At 37.2% G+C, this 18958-nt stretch overlaps 3 protein-coding genes across 3 annotated transcripts; 2 read left to right on the forward strand and 1 right to left on the reverse strand.

The window, feature by feature from the left end:
- Nucleotides 1-708: 708 nt before the first annotated feature.
- Nucleotides 709-4870, forward strand: LOC113767973. The gene is given in 12 exon segments (XM_027312181.1): nt 709-966; nt 1058-1135; nt 1669-1883; nt 2021-2082; nt 2124-2267; nt 2270-2415; nt 2602-2704; nt 3437-3537; nt 3644-3818; nt 4243-4415; nt 4507-4607; nt 4693-4870. Coding segments are annotated over 11 exon segments (1464 nt in total). The 3' UTR covers nt 4516-4607; nt 4693-4870.
- Nucleotides 4871-5222: 352 nt separating this feature from the next.
- LOC113768331 (E3 ubiquitin-protein ligase RNF126-A) lies at nt 5223-9508 on the reverse strand. Its single transcript, XM_027312640.1, has 5 exons — nt 8363-9508; nt 7465-7620; nt 5914-6012; nt 5657-5812; nt 5223-5549 (listed from the first exon to the last, which is right to left on the reverse strand). The coding sequence occupies exons 1-5, from the start codon at nt 9014-9016 to the stop codon at nt 5415-5417; spliced, it is 1200 nt and encodes a 399-aa protein (XP_027168441.1). The 5' UTR covers nt 9017-9508; the 3' UTR covers nt 5223-5414.
- Nucleotides 9509-17552: 8044 nt separating this feature from the next.
- Nucleotides 17553-18625, forward strand: LOC113769483. Its single transcript, XM_027313939.1, has 2 exons — nt 17553-17795; nt 18229-18625. Exons 1-2 carry the CDS (start codon nt 17561-17563, stop codon nt 18423-18425), a joined length of 432 nt encoding a protein of 143 aa, XP_027169740.1. The 5' UTR covers nt 17553-17560; the 3' UTR covers nt 18426-18625.
- The last annotated feature ends 333 nt before the right edge of the window (nt 18626-18958 follow it).

Raw genomic sequence — 18958 nt, forward strand, 5'->3', positions numbered from 1 at the left:
ATTTATGATTTTCTAATGCTGAGGGTTCTTATTAATTTCTTTCATATTAGAACAGGAAGAAAACAATAATGTAATGTACATTATTACATTAAGCATCGACCCAATTGAGCTCATTGAAAACCAACGAGAACTAAACTATTATCAGATCACATGAGTGCACAGACCTCCTATCCCATCGAGACTTTAAGTCTTATGTGATGGCTAACAGCCCAAACAGCTGTTGGTCAATAGATAGTACTACATGATAAGCTACATTCTAAAAAATTAGAAACAAGGAGGTTTAACATCTCTACTTCTATTAAATGCAATTTAATTGCTAAAATTAAATGGAGAAATAACTGTCAGCCCTTTACCAAAAGATAGGTGTTATTTTCCCTTTTCTTCCTACCTTCAACAAATAAATTCACTTGTGTCAACAAGCAAGTTTAATAAAATTTTGTTTTGACTTAAAAAAAAAAAGAAGTTAATTCCACTTCAAATTTTAGATAATGATTTGTACGCATGAAGAAAATGATTTATAGGTATGGTAGGCCATGTTGCGACCATGCACGTAATATCTCCAGAAGCAGTAATGTTGGCTGTCCCCCAAGCAACTCTACCTCTTTCTTGGAAAAAAAGACACTTTACTATTTTCTCCACAAATATCTACTAACTAATGAAGAACCAATGCACATTTAGATTTGAGAGAACTTGTAAAAAGACCCAATCATGAAACATGTTGGTTTTCTCCGATTGGAAGTCCGGTCGCCGACCCACTTCCCAGCCGGTAGCTCCAGACCTGATGCCCCTGTCATCGTGCATTCGGCGGCGAAACTTAACATGCGAGCTGTTAGCAGCATTGCCGGCGCCGGCGGAAAGGTTTCCGATAAGCCCTCCATTTGTACAGCTGACGAGCTCCACTACGTACCGGTGCCGGACTCCCATTGGCGCCTCGCTCTATGGCGCTACAGGCCCTCCTCCCCTGGGGTATGCATTTAAATTAACGTCCGTTTTCTTATTTGCCTTTCTGCACTTTTACGAAATTTAGTTTTGTGCTGGCTATCTTTTTCTTTGGTAGGGGATTAAGAGGAACCATCCCCTGTTATTGTTGTCTGGATTGGGAACAAATGCAATTGGCTATGATCTTGCTCCCGGGGTGAGTTTCCTTGATTTTTTTTCTTGGCCTTTTTTTAGCTTTTTCTTTCTGCTTTAGCCTTCTTTGGGCTATTTTCACCTTGATTGCTCCTTTTTTTTTTTAATTCCATATTACAAAACTGCTGATACTTATTTCCATGAGTATGTAGACGTCTATTCCTCAGAAATCAACTTTAAAGTTGAATTGGTACCAGTTTTTGGCCATTCTATTGAATAACTTGGATTTATGTTCATTTTTTCCCCTGGTGATTATAGATGGATTTGTGGAAAACAAACATTTTTCAGTTCAAGGGCAGAAAATTGGTTTGTCAACTCTTGGAATTGGATAAGAGTATACACTAGAAATCAGAACAGCCATGCTAGCCATCTCCACAAGAAGCGCTCTATTATCCTGTATTTGTAGATTGGCATTTTGCTGAGCTTTGTCCTTTTACTGCCAAGCTAACTGCTAGCTGACCTTGTCATTGCATGTCATTGTATTGTTTTGGGCATCATGTATTTACATTCTTCGGGTATGAACTGACCTTATTGCAGTCTTCTTTTGCACGCTTCATGTCCGTCCAAGGATTTGATACTTGGATTCTGGAAGTCCGAGGTGCAGGCTTGAGTGAAAATGATGGTATCCATGAATTAATACCTGCGCTTCAATGCTACTTTTTATCAAGTTGCTTCAAGTATAAACATTACGCAAAGAATCAATCATCCAAAGAAATCAGATGGTTAACTTTCCAAGCTAATTTTTTATCCAAGTTGCTTAAGTTATAAACATTTCGCAAAGAATTACTGGCAAATATTAATTCCCATACTTCTGAAAAATCCAGAAAGTTTGTTCACTTTAAGTACAGAAATCAGAAGCAGTCAAAAGATCTGATGATTTTCTCTTAAGGGAGAAACTGAAGGATGCTTTTGTGCATATAGCTGAAGGATTCTCTAACTTGCTGAATGAAGGTGAGCCGGTTGTGTGCTTTAGGTGTTTGAATGAAACATAGAAGCGCAGAATATAGATACTAAATTGTCAAACTTATTAAAGATGCTCAGTAGTTTGAAACCAATTGCACTTGGCAACCTATCAGGCTTAGCACGAGCCAGACAAGATTCTGCTGCAAACCAAGTAAGGAATTGGAGCCAAAGCTTGGAAACATCTTTGCAGGTGGTCAAAAATCAGTTGGTCTGCAGGAGCAGTTTTCTTTGCTGATGGATGACTTTCAGAAACAGCTTGATCTCATTCTCAAGTACAATTGGGACTTTGATCACTATTTGGAGGAGGATGTGCCTGCTGCGGTGAGGTGACATTTCCCCATTAGTGATGAGTTTAGACCTCATACAAACTCTCTTCTTCTGTTTAAGTTATATTTCTATTTAGTACTTATCTTGATTTTAAATATTTTATATGTGCAAATTCAAGAGAATCTTGATATTGGATAATATTGTATGCGTAAATTCAAGTTAAAGTTTCTATTAATGCAGATGGAGTATGTAAGGACCCAATGTAAACCAAAGGATGATAGGTTGCTTGCAATTGGCCACTCCATGGGAGGCATCCTGTTATATGCAATGCTTTCTCAGAATGGTATGATTTTATGATTATTTCCTCAATCTTTTTCCTGTCCATACCGTTAAGAGATATTGATGCAATTGTTAAGTTTACTTTTGAGGACTTTGTTCTGCTGATTTTCAGCTTCAACGGAATATAATTGCTCCTGTGTGCTGTCATGATTGTTATTCTTTGGTAGTATTTAGCACATTTTGGCCCCTCAATTTACCTTAATTCAAAAGGTCATGGATGTGATATGTTAAACTCAAATGTGATGGCATAAAGTGGGAGAGTTGAAGCTCCTAAACGCGAATGGTCCGGTGAAACTCTTTTCTGTATCCATCCATCTATTTGTGTAGAAATTGCTCACTTGACTACAAAAAGAGAAGAAAGGAAAGCATGAAATAAAAAATCCTTTTTTAACTTTTCTAACAGACGGGTTGATCTTAGGAGGTTGAAGTTCAATATTCAAGCCCTCATTTGACGTCAAGAGATGACTAAAGAGAAAGGAATACACGGAGCCATTTAGCAATATTAGACACTGAAAGTTCTCATCGCAATACTTTTGAACATTCTTCATATAATGCACACCTTATCTGATTTGAGCATTTATTTATTGCTGGAACTTATTTTCCAGAATTTTGATCTCTTGGCTTTTCAACATGGACATTGCATACCCAGTTCATAGATCTAAAGATATCCTCTGTAGTCTGCTAGTATTGTATCAAATTACGTTGTTAAATAAGCAATATTTATTCACTCCTGAAGGTTACAAAGGACGGCACTCTGAGTTGGCATCAATTGTCACGCTGGGATCATCTCTTGATTACTCTACTTCAAGATCATCACTTAGACTACTGTTGCCCCTAGTAAGTCAAAAGAAACATATCCTGCTTCTTCCTACTTCTAAATTTCTCAAGGGTGGCTTCTTTGTGCATTCATCAAACCTTACGAGACGATGGTCTTCTTTCACAGGTAGATCCTGCACAAGCTTTGAGTGTCCCTGTTGTTCCATTAGGAGCATTCATGGCAGCTGCTTTTCCTCTTGCATCTCGTCCTCCATACTTTTTGTCTTGGTTAAACCCACAGGTTTCTGCACAAAACATGATGCGACCAGAGATGCTTGAGAAGCTTGTCTTGAACAATTTCTGTAAGTATGAGAGCATTTTTCTTCTCTCTCAACTATTCAGGGGATAATTTATTGAAATCAAACTCGTTATTTGGTGATTGAATGCTGGAAAAAGTTAGCTGACCTTGGCATGATTTCTTCTCTAACACTCTACTTAGGAGCAGCCTTCAAACTTGAGCATTAAGGAAATGAAGTGGCTTCGTGCCTTTGCAAGTGCTTCTGAACTAGTTTGTAATGCCAATCGTTTCCTGTCAAAGCAAAATTAACACCTACAGCTAGTTTTATGTCAACTTGTTTGCAACACTGTAGACCATTGCACTTAACCCCTTGGAGTTGAAATCCTGTGCAGCCCTTCTACCAAATATTTCTTCTGCTATTATTTTATTGCACTTATTCTTAATATCATTGTGCTATCATATGCTTTAAAGCTGTGTATGATATGCAGGCACTATACCTGCTAATCTTCTCGTGCAATTAAGAACAGTATTCCAAGAGGGTGGACTACGTAATAGGAACGAAACCTTCATTTACAAGCATCATCTGAACAAGAGCAAGGTTCCCATTTTGGCACTTGCGGGAGACCAAGACCTCATATGTCCTCCTGAAGCTGTATTTACGGTAGAAACTCACTACACTTATCTGTAGGTATTATAGAAGATTGTATCAACCTATTCTTTATGTTCTCTCCATCTCTTTTCACGTTGACTAGAAACTGTAAAGCTAGTTCCGGGAAGTTTTGTGAAATTCAAAGTTCTTGGAGAGCCGAGAGGTCCACACTATGCTCACTATGATCTAGTTGGGGGTCGCTTGGTATGTGTCCATTCTGTAACCTTCCAATTTGCAGATTTATGGTTCCTCAATGCAATTCATTATTGGAGCAAATTTCCAACTGCAGGCACCAAAAGAAGTTTACCCATGCATTGTAGAATTTCTTCAGCATCACGATCTGACTTGAAATCTTCGGGAGACCACAGAGTGCATATGATATCTGTCTCTGTTGATAAAGAGGGTAGCCAAATGAAGAATTGCGCCAGAAATTCTGTACAAAAGTGCTGGCCAATTACATAAATCTGAAAATGTACTGATATCTTGTAATGAAGAATTGCTGGTGTCTATGTCCATCAACCTGTTCTACTTCAACTGCTTTTCCTTCCAACTTGCAGTAGTCTTTTTTGGCTGTGTTATAGCAATGTTTCTGGGGAAAAGTATGATAACCAAACAAACACTCGATCTTCAGCATTCTAATTGTTCCAGAGTCCATTAATTCACTTTCAATTAAGGACTTCAAGCCTGAAGCTCTCAAGAACCCAAAAAGCACCGAGTTTTGGTTCACTGAATCTACAGAATGACACTGTATGTCCATCTAAAACACCGAGTTTTGGAGGCATATGGAAGAAAATTTATAACATTTGTAATGCAAGACTATTGAAAGCTCAAGTCATGCTCTCTGAATTTCATAACCACAATCTTACATGATGATGAGGTTGCTGAAAACAAAAAGCTCATCAATTCGCTGAGCATATAGAATTGAGATACCACCTCAAAGAATAACTTTGATTTTCAACATAATGAATTCTATACAATGAAAACATTAACCGTCTGCAAGCTTCATCTAATCTAACCACGTGAAACAGCCTCAGTCTTACAAATAGGACAGGCATTTTTTTGGGTAAGCCACTTCTTTATGCATTGAATGTGAAATTGATGTCCGCAGTTCAGCTTGCCCATCTCATCATCAGCATCATATTCCTCCTATACAAGAAACACAGAAGCAAAATTTACGAAAATAAACAAAGAAGCAGCCGATGGATGAAACTCAAAATCAAGAACTACGGTAACAATATTTTTGCAAAACAAACCTGACAGACACTGCACTTCTTTTCCACTTCTATGATCAAACTGGACCGCAAATTATCCGTAACAGGGTTTCTCGTTCTCCTCAGACAATGAGTTATATCATCTTCTCTCAATCCTGTGCTTACATACCCAATTCTATCACCAAGTTCCAGCAATTCCTGTTTATCCCGGGCCAAGATTGTATATGTGTCAGATGCTATATAAAAGTGAAAGCAAAACCAATCAAAACAAGCGCAATATTCATGATAAACTCTCTCACCTCGTACGACATACTATCAATATCAAGTCTCCAATCCCTAAATCGATCTGCACCTTCTGATCTTCCTCCCATCAGAAGATTACTTTGTAGCATCACAATCTGTATTTAGACATTTAGACTTCAGCTATTACTCGTACACTCAACAGAGACTATAAAACTAGCTGATGATTTGCGTGTTAAACTTAGAACTTCGAATTTATTGCATACAGGGACACGACTTTTTCAAGAAACAGCATCCCATAGAACTTGTGACATCTATATTTATGGAATCAAATCCAACATTAATTCTACCACCTATCAAATACCATCCTTTCTTTTTGGAATCTCATACAATTAAATGATACACTCAAACTTTTAATCAGAAGCGTAGAATTAAGCAAGGGGACCCACATGACTAATTAATCGTGTGGCAGCTTACAAGAGTTGCGGGCCATATCATGAACCTTGGTGTAGGCAAGTTTTTACCTCTTTTAGATCATATAAAGGTAAGTAACCAAAAGGATTCCCAGTCTCCTCGATTGAATTGTGGTTCTCAACTAGTCAATTTTGGACCAATCCTACATATCATGGTTTAAATTATTCTAGAATTTTATTGAATTCCATGTATGGACTGGTTATGCCAAAAACTGTACATGAATTTTGCTAATTCTAACGTTTCCAAATGTCAAAAGGAATGACAGACAAAATATAAGGGATTGTAGGGAGAATAATTGCAAAATAATAATGATAATTGGACCATAGGTTCTTTTGTGCAAGTTAACGTGACACATCACAAAACAAGTTGCACTATTTACATAGAGAATAGGAAAGGAGCCTGAGTGTTGTACAGAAACCATTCATCTATTATATAGTAATTGGGTATGATTTTGCGCTTTCTGTGGATTAGGATTCTTCAATGTATACTGTCTTCAAATAATGATTTAATTGCAAGGAGAAAGCTTTTTGCCATTTTATCTACATAGCTTGCAGTAGAAGCTTCGAGGGAAAAACATATTGAAGCATTTTTTCCATCTTAGGATTCACTAGTTTTCAACTCTTGGACTTGATTTTTAAGTGGCAAGACTGCATTATTGCAATAATGCCAAAACTACACATCTCAGAGGATTTGGCAACTGCAGTCATGGTGGACAACCTAACCTACGATGCCAAAACGATAATGGGCTCATAGAGCTTTGCCTGAAGTGTGACATTTTGACATTCACATGCTCAGTGGCTCTAATCCAAAGTAAGGTTGTCCTCTGCAACCTTGCATATCAGAAGTCCTGTAGTAAAAGTGTATATAGCTTTATCGCACTAATGAATAAATTCCTCACGGGCAAGCGATGTGCCAAGTATAGATGGTAACGGTAGAGGCATTATATGCAAGAACGCTAATCAAGACTGCAGAAGCATGCAACCTCAAGGATCAGTCAGTAAGGCCTCTCTATCCAAATGGAATTTGATCTGCTTCAGAGTTGAAATGTCATGGTGCAAGATATTGAGGGAAGCATTAAAACAGATTTTGTGCTCAACACGGAAAAGACTAAGCAAGGAAACAAAGCATAGACAAACCTCAGCAAGCCCTTCTGGGAAACCATGCCGAGCATGGCGATGATGCCTCGATCCAAATGCATCTAACCGAGAGCGTGGGATGGAAAATGTAGCATCAGAATCAAGAAAAGGGATCTCCTCAGGGGTCACCATCCTCCTTACAGAATATGAAGGACGCTGGCAAAAAGCAGAGTCAGTTCAAGAATACAAAAGAAAGAAAGTCCATTACAAATTCCAAACCACTCAAAACAGTAAGGTCCCACGAGAAGGAAGGAAACTAAAGGTACAAGCCACGAAAAAGGAATCCAAAGATTGACAGTGAATAAGGAATATTTGACAACTGCAATGAGGGGAAAGACCATCAAGTGGAAAAATGCAGTAGCCATAAATTAAAAATTTAGATGCAAAACTAAACATTGACTAACTCGTTGGTGCAGATTGCAAAAGCAATATAGAGTACATAGTAAGGTGATTACCACACGACATGAAAAGCTATCTTTCTGAAATAATTCAAATGGCCTAAAATTACAGACTCCTACAACATAAGAAATTGAAAGAAAAATAACCTAGCCATCCAAAAACAGACCAGTGGAAACAATTACTCAGCCCGAATGGAGGGCCGGAAAAAATGCCTCTTCAAACTAATTAACTAATCCTCCCAAGATTCAATTTTTCTTAAACAAATCCCAGAGTTTAGCTATCATCCTTGACAAAGACATGTCAAGGCACATAAACAAAGTACAAATAAAACATGGGAACCACGTATTATCACAAACCAAGACCAAACGAAGCAGCAAATGGAAACAAAAAATGCACAAGCCCAATTCCTAAGCAAACAAAAGTGCTATCTTGGATACAATTTCTTTTCAGAAAGAAAACAAGAAGAATAAGGCAATTTGCCACAGAAGCCAAAGATTACCTCCCTATGGCTCGTCTTTTCAACATCAACTTTTCCTCTCCCAGTGACAGGCCTTCTTGAAACAACACAATCCACAGAAGCAGCATCAGTGGTTAACCCCATTCCAGGGCCACACCAAACATCAGGTACAGCCACACAACTCGAAGATAATGATAATGATAAAGGATTGGTATTGTTGTTGTTATTATTATTATTATTATGATTACTATTGCTGGTGTTAGTATTAGTCAAAGATGCCGTTGAATTAATATTTGTTCCGCCCAAAACGACAGCTGCAGCTGCAGCTGCTGAAGAACTGTGGTCCTTGTTTTTCTTGCTCTTCTGCTTTTTCTTCTTGACTTTCTTGGGGTCCCAATCAGCTGATGTTCTGATAACAGCAGGAACTGAGACTTGTGATGATGCAGTACAGCCCAATCCCCTGAAAGTTCCTGATGAAAAGTTCTTCTTTTTATGAGAGGCTGATGTGTGATGGTCATTGGTGGGGAAAAGTAGAGAGGAAATGGTTGATTTTGAGCGATTTGAGTCGACAAGTGAAGGGATTGGATCTGTTTCTGAGATGGGTTGGTGTTGATTTTGGCTGAAGTTAAGGTTTCTTGATCTTCTATATCTACCGGTATCGCCAATTGCTGAACTTTCTGGTATCACCATTGGCATGGCTGTGTAGGGAGGAAGAAAAGGATAGACAGCACACCAGTTTGAAATGATCTCTAGATAGAGACAGAGGAAGAGGGCCACTTTTGTTTTGATGAAGAAATTGAAAGAACAGAAAAAATTTTATATCTCTCCCCCCCAATAGGAGCCTGTTTCTCGAATGCGTGTAGCGTGCGTGATTTGAAAGGGCGTTTGTGCGTGAGAAAGAGGAGAAATGTTAAAGGGAATGAGCTGCAGTAGAAAGTGAGAAGTTTGTGAGATGAGAAAGCAAGAAAAATGGATGCTCAAATAGTGGAGGAGGAATGGAATTAGAAGCAGGAGGGAATACGGGAAAAGAGATTTGAAGACAGTAGTGGGATGGGGAGGTGGAGTAAAGAATTGGAATTTGTTTGGAGATATGGGATTTCTCTTTATTTGATTAGAGTTGAATTTGGTAAAGGTGCAGAGAAGGATGAGCACATTTCTTTTCTTTATAGATTGGAAACGTCATAAGTGGGCTCAGTTTTGTCTTCTTGTTGGCAGTGTGGGCGACTGAACGACTTAAATAGTGGCCATATATGGCTGCAGAGGTGAGAGGCCTGCAGGCAGGCTGCAGTCCTTAGGTCCTTAGGTCTGAATTCCTGCAATGTACGTCTATTTTTTTACTAGAAATTTGCTTTTGCTTTAGCATATAGCTTAATGATTTAAATTAGAAGGAAAATACTACACTTTAACAAAATGATAAAGACCTGTATCCCTCCCTCCTCTTTATTTGGATTCTGTCTCTTTTCCATACCATACATGTACCAAGTAATTCTCTTGTTCCTTGTGATTTAAATTTTGAAGTTTCTTCCTTTTTCCCGACAAGTCAACCCCATCTAGGTGCATTTGAACTTAAACTTGGAACCTGAATAATCGAACTGAATGTTAAACGATGATCAATTCTAGCTAATTGGATTAAGAGCACACGATAATTCATGTGTTTGATAAAATCCATTAGACTGTCTCAGTTGGGAGGAGAGCCTGCTGCAAATTCACATCTTTTGTCACATGAGGAAGAAGAAGAGTCAACAATCATGACAAGGGTAAGTACTTAATGCACCATGATATCATCCTCGCAGTTTGTTGGGGAAAGAACAGATTTAATCATGCGAGGAAAGTCTGTATTGACTCTTGGGATGTCTTCAATGGAAAGCATCAAACAAGCAGAAAGGGAGGGTCCAATGAGGCCATGACTCCTTCGTAGTCTTTGGACTGTCATTCTTCTGAGTTTCTTTCTTGGTAATTCCAGCTCTTTTTGCCTATAGTCGTATTTGAGGACCTTGCTGCCAGATAAGAGTACATTAAATGATGGTTGGAATGCATTGATGGGATTGTTGCCAATTGTTCATACATGAACATGATACATCACTCCAATTTTCCTTCATGCCCACTGCTCTATACTACTGGCTATTTCCTACTTTTATCAAATGACGGTGATATGTGAGCAGTAAAATTTTACTAGTAAAGTGAATTATTTTCCATTATGGACAAGAATGTTTCAACACAAAGCCCTGTTTGACAATTGAATTTTTTTTTATGTTTGTCTGAAATTTTACTGTAACTTATTGTAGAAGTTGTAGAAAAATGTTTTGAAGTATGTAAATTTTTGAATATTTTGAAGTGTATAGTTTAAAATTTTTAAGAAGTTTTTAAGGTTACTGTGGTTAAAGTTATTAAAAAACTTGTAGCAGATAAACTTGACCAAAAACTTGCTTGCCAAACAACGCCAAAATCTTCCTCCCTTGAGACTTTAGAGAAATGCAGGTTTAGTCATGTACATCTCACTATCCAAACAAACTCAAACTTGTGTTTTTGGTGGAAAGAAGATAATGATGATTGATGTAAATTTCTTTTTCTTTCAATTGATGCGGTCGTAAGTATGAAGTACTAGTAATTAAAGGTGATGCATCTTTAGTTTGGACCACAAAACTTTCTTCTCATACGCGTTAGTGCAACATGTAAATGCAATTTTGAGATTTTTTTTTTCTTTTTTACTATAATTATGTGAAAAGTAAAGATAAAAAACGTGTAGGACTAAGGTGCAACTTTAGTTGCAGAAAGAACTTGCCCTAATGTTGAGGCTTCTAACGGTGGAAGTCGGACATTATTTTTCTCATGCATGGCGACATTGTACTTTAGGTTTGTGCCATGACCAGTCATATTGCAGCTTAGACCGTACTTCTGACTTTTTGTACTTTGATCCAAAATTGAGTGATGTCTTTGAGTGAATAAATATGAAACATTGATCATTTAGTGTACCTAGATAGGGAAAATGTATTTATGAGTGAATAATTTCTATAACATTTTTTGCGATGATATGATGTACATGAAGTAAAAAATGATTGAAAAGATTAAAAAAATTGTGTTAAAAAATGTATTTATGATGCACGTAATAATTTTTTAGCAGATAATTCCTATCCAAACACACTTGAATTCATTTATTCTTGAAAAGGACCAAAAAAACAAAAACACTACATAATTGGGTAGAGGGAAGGATGGCCTTCTTTCATTTATTCTTCTAGTGTACGTACAATAAAGAACCGGCAAAGCAATAATAAGAAAATGGGGCTCAAAACATTATTGATCATGTTGGATTCATTAATTTGGATGGAGCCATTTAAATTCGTTTATTTATGCCTGTAAAGCTAATTAGACAAGTACTAGTATCCAAGGCATTGCCTTCTTTTTTTCCTCATTCATAAAATAGATTAAATGGTTTGTTTGGATAGTGAAATTATCCCGAATAATATTTCGCTTGCATCATAGACACATTTTCCAACTCACCTTTCTATATTCCCAACCATCTTTTTATCTCACATATATCACATCACAGAAAGTGCTACAGTAATTATTCCAAATAATATTTCAAATAATATCCTATCCAAACAAACCGATTCGGTTGAGTGGCACAAAGGGGACACACAAAAATCCGAAAGAGAAGTGTGCAAGTTACCTCCACAAAAACAAAACTGATACTACTGATACTCCCATCCCATGCATTATTGTTTTAGGGATTAAGAACCCGACCCTGTAATTATTGTTCTTTATCCATTGCTTTACGTTAGCAGAAGGAATAAAGTTATGCTTATTAGAAACAAGAAGATTATACATGTCTCAGTTCACTTTCAAAATAATTACACTTCTTTCTGATTTAGTACCCTCTAACTCACTTGCAAAGATATTTCCCAAATTGTTGCCTGGCACTTTTTCTAGTGTGTATTCTGTCTTTCATCAAAGCAAAGCTTCTCATTATGTGATAGAAAATCCAAGATCGAGGTATCCCACACGCTTCACATCTTTTGTTCCGTAGAAGAAAATTTTGTAGCCCAAAAAAAAAAAAAGGTGGGGGATTTTTAAGACCCTTTTATTTGCATTGTTTTGGTTATAGATTGGTTTGAAACTCTTCTTTTTTGAAACTTTTGACAAAGAAAACAACCAAACGGTGAAAGTGAAAGTGAAAGTGATTTTATTGACAAATGTGAAACTACAAAAAGAAGAGAAGCTGATTGGTACTTTTCATTTGGTAGCAAAGCTGACGGAGTTAACCATTATTGGTGCTTTTTGACCATTCTTTTTTTTTTTTTTCCATTGGTGATGACAATAATCATATTTTCACTGCTCCCAAAAATGTTTTTTTTTTTCCCTTCTTCTTTTTCTAACTTGTCAACACCATAGCTGTAAAAAATTAATCGAGCACTGTGTTATCTTATACTACTATTCTTCCTCGCATTAGCTTAGAAAGGACAACTACTTTTGGACTTGTTAGGAATAATTATACTTAAGTAGAAGATTAGAAGACACATGCTATGCTAATCTACTCTATGCATTGCTATGTAGTTTGTTCCACCGTTTTTGCTAGCAATTAGGTGGATTACTAACACACTGAGAAGATCGATGTCAGCATCTTTCCAAATTGTATATTCAAGAATCGATGATAAAAAATACATCAAACAAATATGACACTAATATAAATAAATTTGAAATTAATGACAGATTTGTTTAAATGAAATGATCTTTTCTATATATATATATAAAAAAAGAATCCATTAACTAAGGATCATCATAGGAATATCAGTGGAATTTGGATTTTGGAGGTGAATTTCTAACCCATTAGGAAACTTTATTAGGACGTCTCTTCATTGCTTATGATGCTAACTAATACAACAGTGAGAGGTGAGACTGTGGGTGATAATCATGACAGGGTTTCATGTGATATTACAGTTGTATCAAATTCATGATAGATGCATTCAAATGTGACTGCTGGCTCTTCGGCTCAATCCATTCAATTTGGCTGGCAAAGGAATGACCCAATTCGACCGCTTGATGTGTCATAATTAATTTTAGGGTTAAATGCAGAAAACCACCTGAACTCTCATATGAGTTGCACAATACACCCTCAAATATGTTTATAGGCAGAACGCACCCAAGGTCCCCTGAAAAGTAACGGATATTTATACACCGTTTATTTTAGGACTCAAATGACAACTTTATCCTCAAATAATAACTGAACGGACAAAATCACCCTTCTTCTCCTCCAAACCCATCATGTCGGCCCCACAAATTGATCCATAATAAATTGGGTGTGTCAAAAGTCCTAGCCCCCACAATACAGATTATAAACATTACATGCCCGTGTCCGCTTGCTATATAAACCATCACCCGCTACTCTTCTTTTGCTCCCATACTATTATCATACTGCTACGAACCACCACTGGCAAGATTGCAGCAGTTGTGAAAAAAACACAGGCGAAGGCGAACAGCTCCAAAACTCCGAAAGGTGGGTGAGTGGATGGGTGATCACTTATCCGTATCAGCGACGAGTGTGGTGTGGTGGTGATGTCGGCGGACGAGTCAACAACTTTGGAGCTCATAAGACAGCATCTGCTTGGAGACTTCACTTCTAATGATACGGAATCTTTTCTTAACAACCTTAGTCTTCGTTTCGCAGATGTCTGCAACGACGATGATCATAATAAAACCACAATCAGCTCCGGAAGCCCGACCCAACAATTTCCGAGTCGGATTCCGGCTCTTTCATTTCAGACCCCCCAAAACAACCCGACACCCCCGTTTCTCGTTACCTCAAACTCGAGCCCGATTTCTTCGAATTCGAAACGAAACCCACCGTCCTCATCGACTCCATACTCAGAAAATCCCTTCAGGCCCGCTTCGGCCTCGGGAAGTCCGACCCGTTTGGAAATGGGCCCGGCGGGCATTACAGAGGGGTAAGGAGGAGGCCCTGGGGAAAGTATGCCGCGGAGATCCGAGACCCGGTCCGCAAGGGATCCCGGGTCTGGTTGGGGACGTTTGACACCGCCATGGACGCTGCAAAAGCCTATGACTCTGCAGCGTTCAAGATGAGAGGAAGAAAGGCCATCCTCAACTTCCCCTTGGACGAATTTTCTTCCTGGATTTTGAATGGTCCATGAAGTGCGTACGGGTGCTTTTTTTCCACACCTGTATCTTGAGTTGAAGTTTGTTGCATGGTGTGCATTGCTTGAGCTGCAACTATTTGGACTGTGTTCCATATGAGTAGAAATTGTGTATCTGTGTAGAAGAGGAAATACAAGGGGGAAAATGAGAAGTGATGGTAGGTTGTTCTCATTTATATGCACTGGAAAGAGGGCAATTCTGTCAGCAAATTCAACGGACAGAAAGTGGCTTCCACGCGTTTTGTTTCACCGTGAAATGTGTGAACGGTCGTTTTTTTAGGGTGCAAAATGCCTATAAACATATTTCTGGGTGTTTTGTGCAACTTCCATGAAAGTTCGTGGGTGTTTTCTGCATTTAACCCTTAATTTTAATGTATCTACCTTCTGTAGACTACGTGTGATTAGAAAAAAAAAGTCATCTTTTCCAAAAAAGAGCACCATTCCTGATGATAATAATGATAATAGCATTTCAGTTCCACACAACTGTATCCCTTTTAGCTTCGTTCGGATTGCGGTGTTTTTGATAAAAAGTACTTTTAACTGTTAAAAAGTATTTTCAAAACGTTAGGTGAATTTTATCTCATAAAATTTGAAATAGAATTTTTGATGTTAAAAGCATTCTTTTAGAGCAGCTTTTGTGATTTAAAAAAAATAAAATATTAAATTTAATTATTTAATCTTATATTATAAACTAAATAAAGAGATAAATACATTTAAAAATTTTCAAATCACACGCTATCCAATACAATAAGTACTTATTGAACTATATCTCCAAACAGTATGCTTAAAAATACTTAAATATTTAGTAAGTACTTTTATTAAAAGTTCCATTGTGAGAGTACCATCGCAACTCCAAACGAGTTCTGTACTAATTCTTAAGAGATGAAATATTACTCATATTTGCTTATAAAGATAAATTCAATTTTGTATTTTTTTTATCGTATTAAATTAATCCTAGAAATAAAACCACATCCGGCGATGTCAATATCAGCATCCCTCGAATGAAACGCAGCGGTTGGAAGAATAATTTCTTAGCATATCTTGGCTTTGCCTAGTGAATGTAATATGACTTTGGGTATGCTTTGTTTAATGAAACGCAGTGGTTGAACCGATAGATTTTCAAACTGTCGCCTCCTTAAATGTAAAAAATTTAAAGAAAAGATGTATTCTTTAATTTTTGTACCCATCTTTGTTCTTCTTTACAAATTACTGTTTGAAGTTTGAACTTTATAAATTTTGTTTGGATAGTGTATTATTTGAAATATTATTTGGAATAATTACTGTAGCACTTTTTGTGATGTGATGTACGTGAGATAAAAAGGTGATTGGAAATATAAAAAGATAGGTTGGGAAATGTGTTTGTGATGCAAGCAAAATATTATTTGAAATAATGGAGATATCCAAACACTCATAGTACTAGTATTTCAGCAGAACCCAGATTAGAAATTTTCTTGAACTCCATCAATCGTCATTTGCCACCCCTATCAGCAAATCAATTCATAACCAAAATTTTTTCTTTAGGTACATCCAAAGTGTAAAGTAATCTTCTCATACATCATGTAAAGACAGACAAAAAGGCAAGTGACCAACTCTTACCAAGCTCGCAAGGCTCTGAAGTAGTCTGAAAGAGTGAAGAGGCAATTATTGACTAACTGTAGAGTCCATACGTCCAAAAGGGTAGACTATATCCCTTGATGTTTCTTCTGCAGAAGGTATAGAAATTGGCACTTTGCACCTACTTTAGATTGGTTGAATAAGTCCAATATTGCCAAGCCACCTGCCTCAGCTGACCCTGATCGAGTTCAAGGATATATACATATGCAACCACATACTTTTAATATAATCTGTATGTTTTAGCAGGATGGACTGTTATGTGCATATTTCTGATTAGTCTCTCTTTTGTTTTCTAATGAACGTGAAGAAAAGAAGTGATAAGGTTGCAGGAGATTTCATCACTGAATTAACGATGACAGTTGTATACTTAATTTGGCAGGTCTCTGTTGTCAAATCACGAGGGAATTAGTCTTGCTTTTCATGAATCTCTTCATGGTTTTCTAGGAGATGAGAGAAATTAAGAAGGGAAAGAGTAGTAGTGTTAAAAGTGAAAACAAGACATATTATTTAGCCCAAATATTTGGATGAAATATCTGTTCATCATTTTATTTCAAGTGCATGGGGCAATTTTTTTTAATCAGACGGTAATACCTAGTCTAATTAATTCCTATTCCTACTCCTATTCTAGTTTACATTAGAAGGGGAGAGGCCTAACAGGTCCAGAGAAATCGATGAGAATTGAACCACCATCGAATTAGATAGATGTACTGTGCACCTGTATGAATTTAGAAGAATCAGCGTATAATTTGACTCTTTTTTTTTTGGCCTTTTTCTTTCCAATATTGACAAAGGCAGAACCTTGGAAGTCATCAATCCGTGTCAAAGTAGGGGCGAATCAATGGATGCTGTCCTACTAATCTAAAGGGATTTTACCATATGGCAAACAAACCAAATCCCTTGTACACTTTTATCAGCACTCGTGGCGAAAGCCTACTAATTTCCAATGCACTGGCACAGGTCTTTAAACTTTTCATGATACTTATAAACTGTTCTTGATAAACTTCAGGGGTGAGCTCCATGATGAGATTGGACCATGGGCTTTGTAAGCCTACTAAATTTCTTTAAACTTGTTCTTAACCCACCAAAGTGAAAGCATTGGGAAAAAGTATTAAGAACTGTTTGCAATTTTTCTTAAAAAAAAAAAAGAAGAAGAACTGTTTGCAATTTATTACGTTGCAGGTTTCAGTTATCTAATTTTACAACTTAGGTGGCATGGTGAAAATGTAGCAATGAGGCAATTTTGGCCAACAGCAATAATTCTTCTTTCCTTATTTTTTCCTAAATTGGAATTACAAAGTTTTAAATAAGCTTATTTTTATTTAAATATGTTTATTTTTATTTTCCTTCTTGGCCCAAAAAAATGTGAAAATAAAAATTAAAATAAAGTTAAAAACCATGATAAATAATGCCCAAGAGGACAACTACAAAGATCAAAACCCCTTCTAAAACCCCCGCAAAACTACAGAGGGAAATTGGAACCATGAATCGATTTCTTGCTAGAAACATCTCGTCGTACGCTGCCAATCTTGTTCTCCCTTTCCGTTCCACTTCTGCACCAAACCTTCTTCATTTCTCCTCACCCGTCTGCTCTACTTTCTCTTCTTTATCTGCCTTGAACTACAACAGGCTTTTCTCGTCGGAAGCTTCTAAGCCGTCTGACTCAAATTTGGGCCCATCCCAGGGCAGTGATGATGCAGACAAACTCAGCAACCAAGGTAAGTGTTTTATAGAATTGAAGTTTCAGCTCCACCAATTTGGTACCTTATATTCAAGAAATTGTGGAAATAGAAGGTGAATTAGTTAAATTTCTCGTGGATTAAGTGATGAAAAGGAGGGACTTTCTTACTCTTCTTTTTTTTTTTTTTTGGTGTTCAATTGTTTGATACTATGTTATAAGAATTTGATTTTGATATTAGGGTCAGTGATGAAGTTAGTAAATGGTGAGTTTTCAACATTAGCCATTCATTCTGTAAGAAAGCTGGCTGCTAAAGATTTTGGAGGGTTGAAGATGGAAATAGATTTTTGATACATGCTTTTATCCTATGATTTGTTCTCAAATTGATTGATTGACTCTGGGGAAAAAAATATGAAACAATATCGGGGATTAAATGTGGGGTCTTTGTGTTTGCGTGTGTTTTTGTGTTTCAGAGCTGAAACAGCAGATAGAGAAGTTGTATGGCGGGGATGAAGAGGCATTTGCATCAGTTTTTGAAGCAATATTGAGGAGGAAGTTATCAGGGAAGACTGATGAGATAGATGAGGAGCTGATAAAGGAATTGCCGAACCAGCCACGAGTGGATGGTGAGGAGAGTGATGATCAAGAGACTGACAGCGATTCTGATTAGATCTTGTTTCTTGATGAATTAGAAAGAGAATTAGTAAATGTTTGTTGAAGTATAATTATCAATTATGGATAGTTTGTTTCTTAATGTATGGTATGGTGATGGTGCCTCGTTAATTCAGGATTTTCATTGGACACAGAATCATGTATGAGGTTTATAACTTTCATACTCACTCACAAGCACAGCTTCATGCTGCATGAATTCAAGGCTTCAAATTTGTCCCCTTTTTTCGTGTCTTCTGGTTGATTATATCTTGGCTGATTTTGGATAACGGAGACATTCATATGCCAACTGGAGCAAAAATCTCCCTAGAGGATCACATTAATTATCTGGTTTAGTTCTTCAAGGCTAATCACAGTGCAGAATGTAGAACTCTGATTAATGTCAGCATGGTTTAGTACCTCTGGTCTCCCCCATTCTTGCCCCCAGATTGAGATGTTTGTTGGCTGGATGAACTCAAGTTACTCAACTGATAATAGAAGTAATTCAGAGTTTATCGTGCATTCATTTTCTTGGCCAAGATTAGCGCTATAAAT

This window comes from Coffea eugenioides, chromosome 4 (assembly GCF_003713205.1).
Source record: "Coffea eugenioides isolate CCC68of chromosome 4, Ceug_1.0, whole genome shotgun sequence".
Taxonomy (NCBI): Eukaryota; Viridiplantae; Streptophyta; class Magnoliopsida; order Gentianales; family Rubiaceae; genus Coffea; species Coffea eugenioides.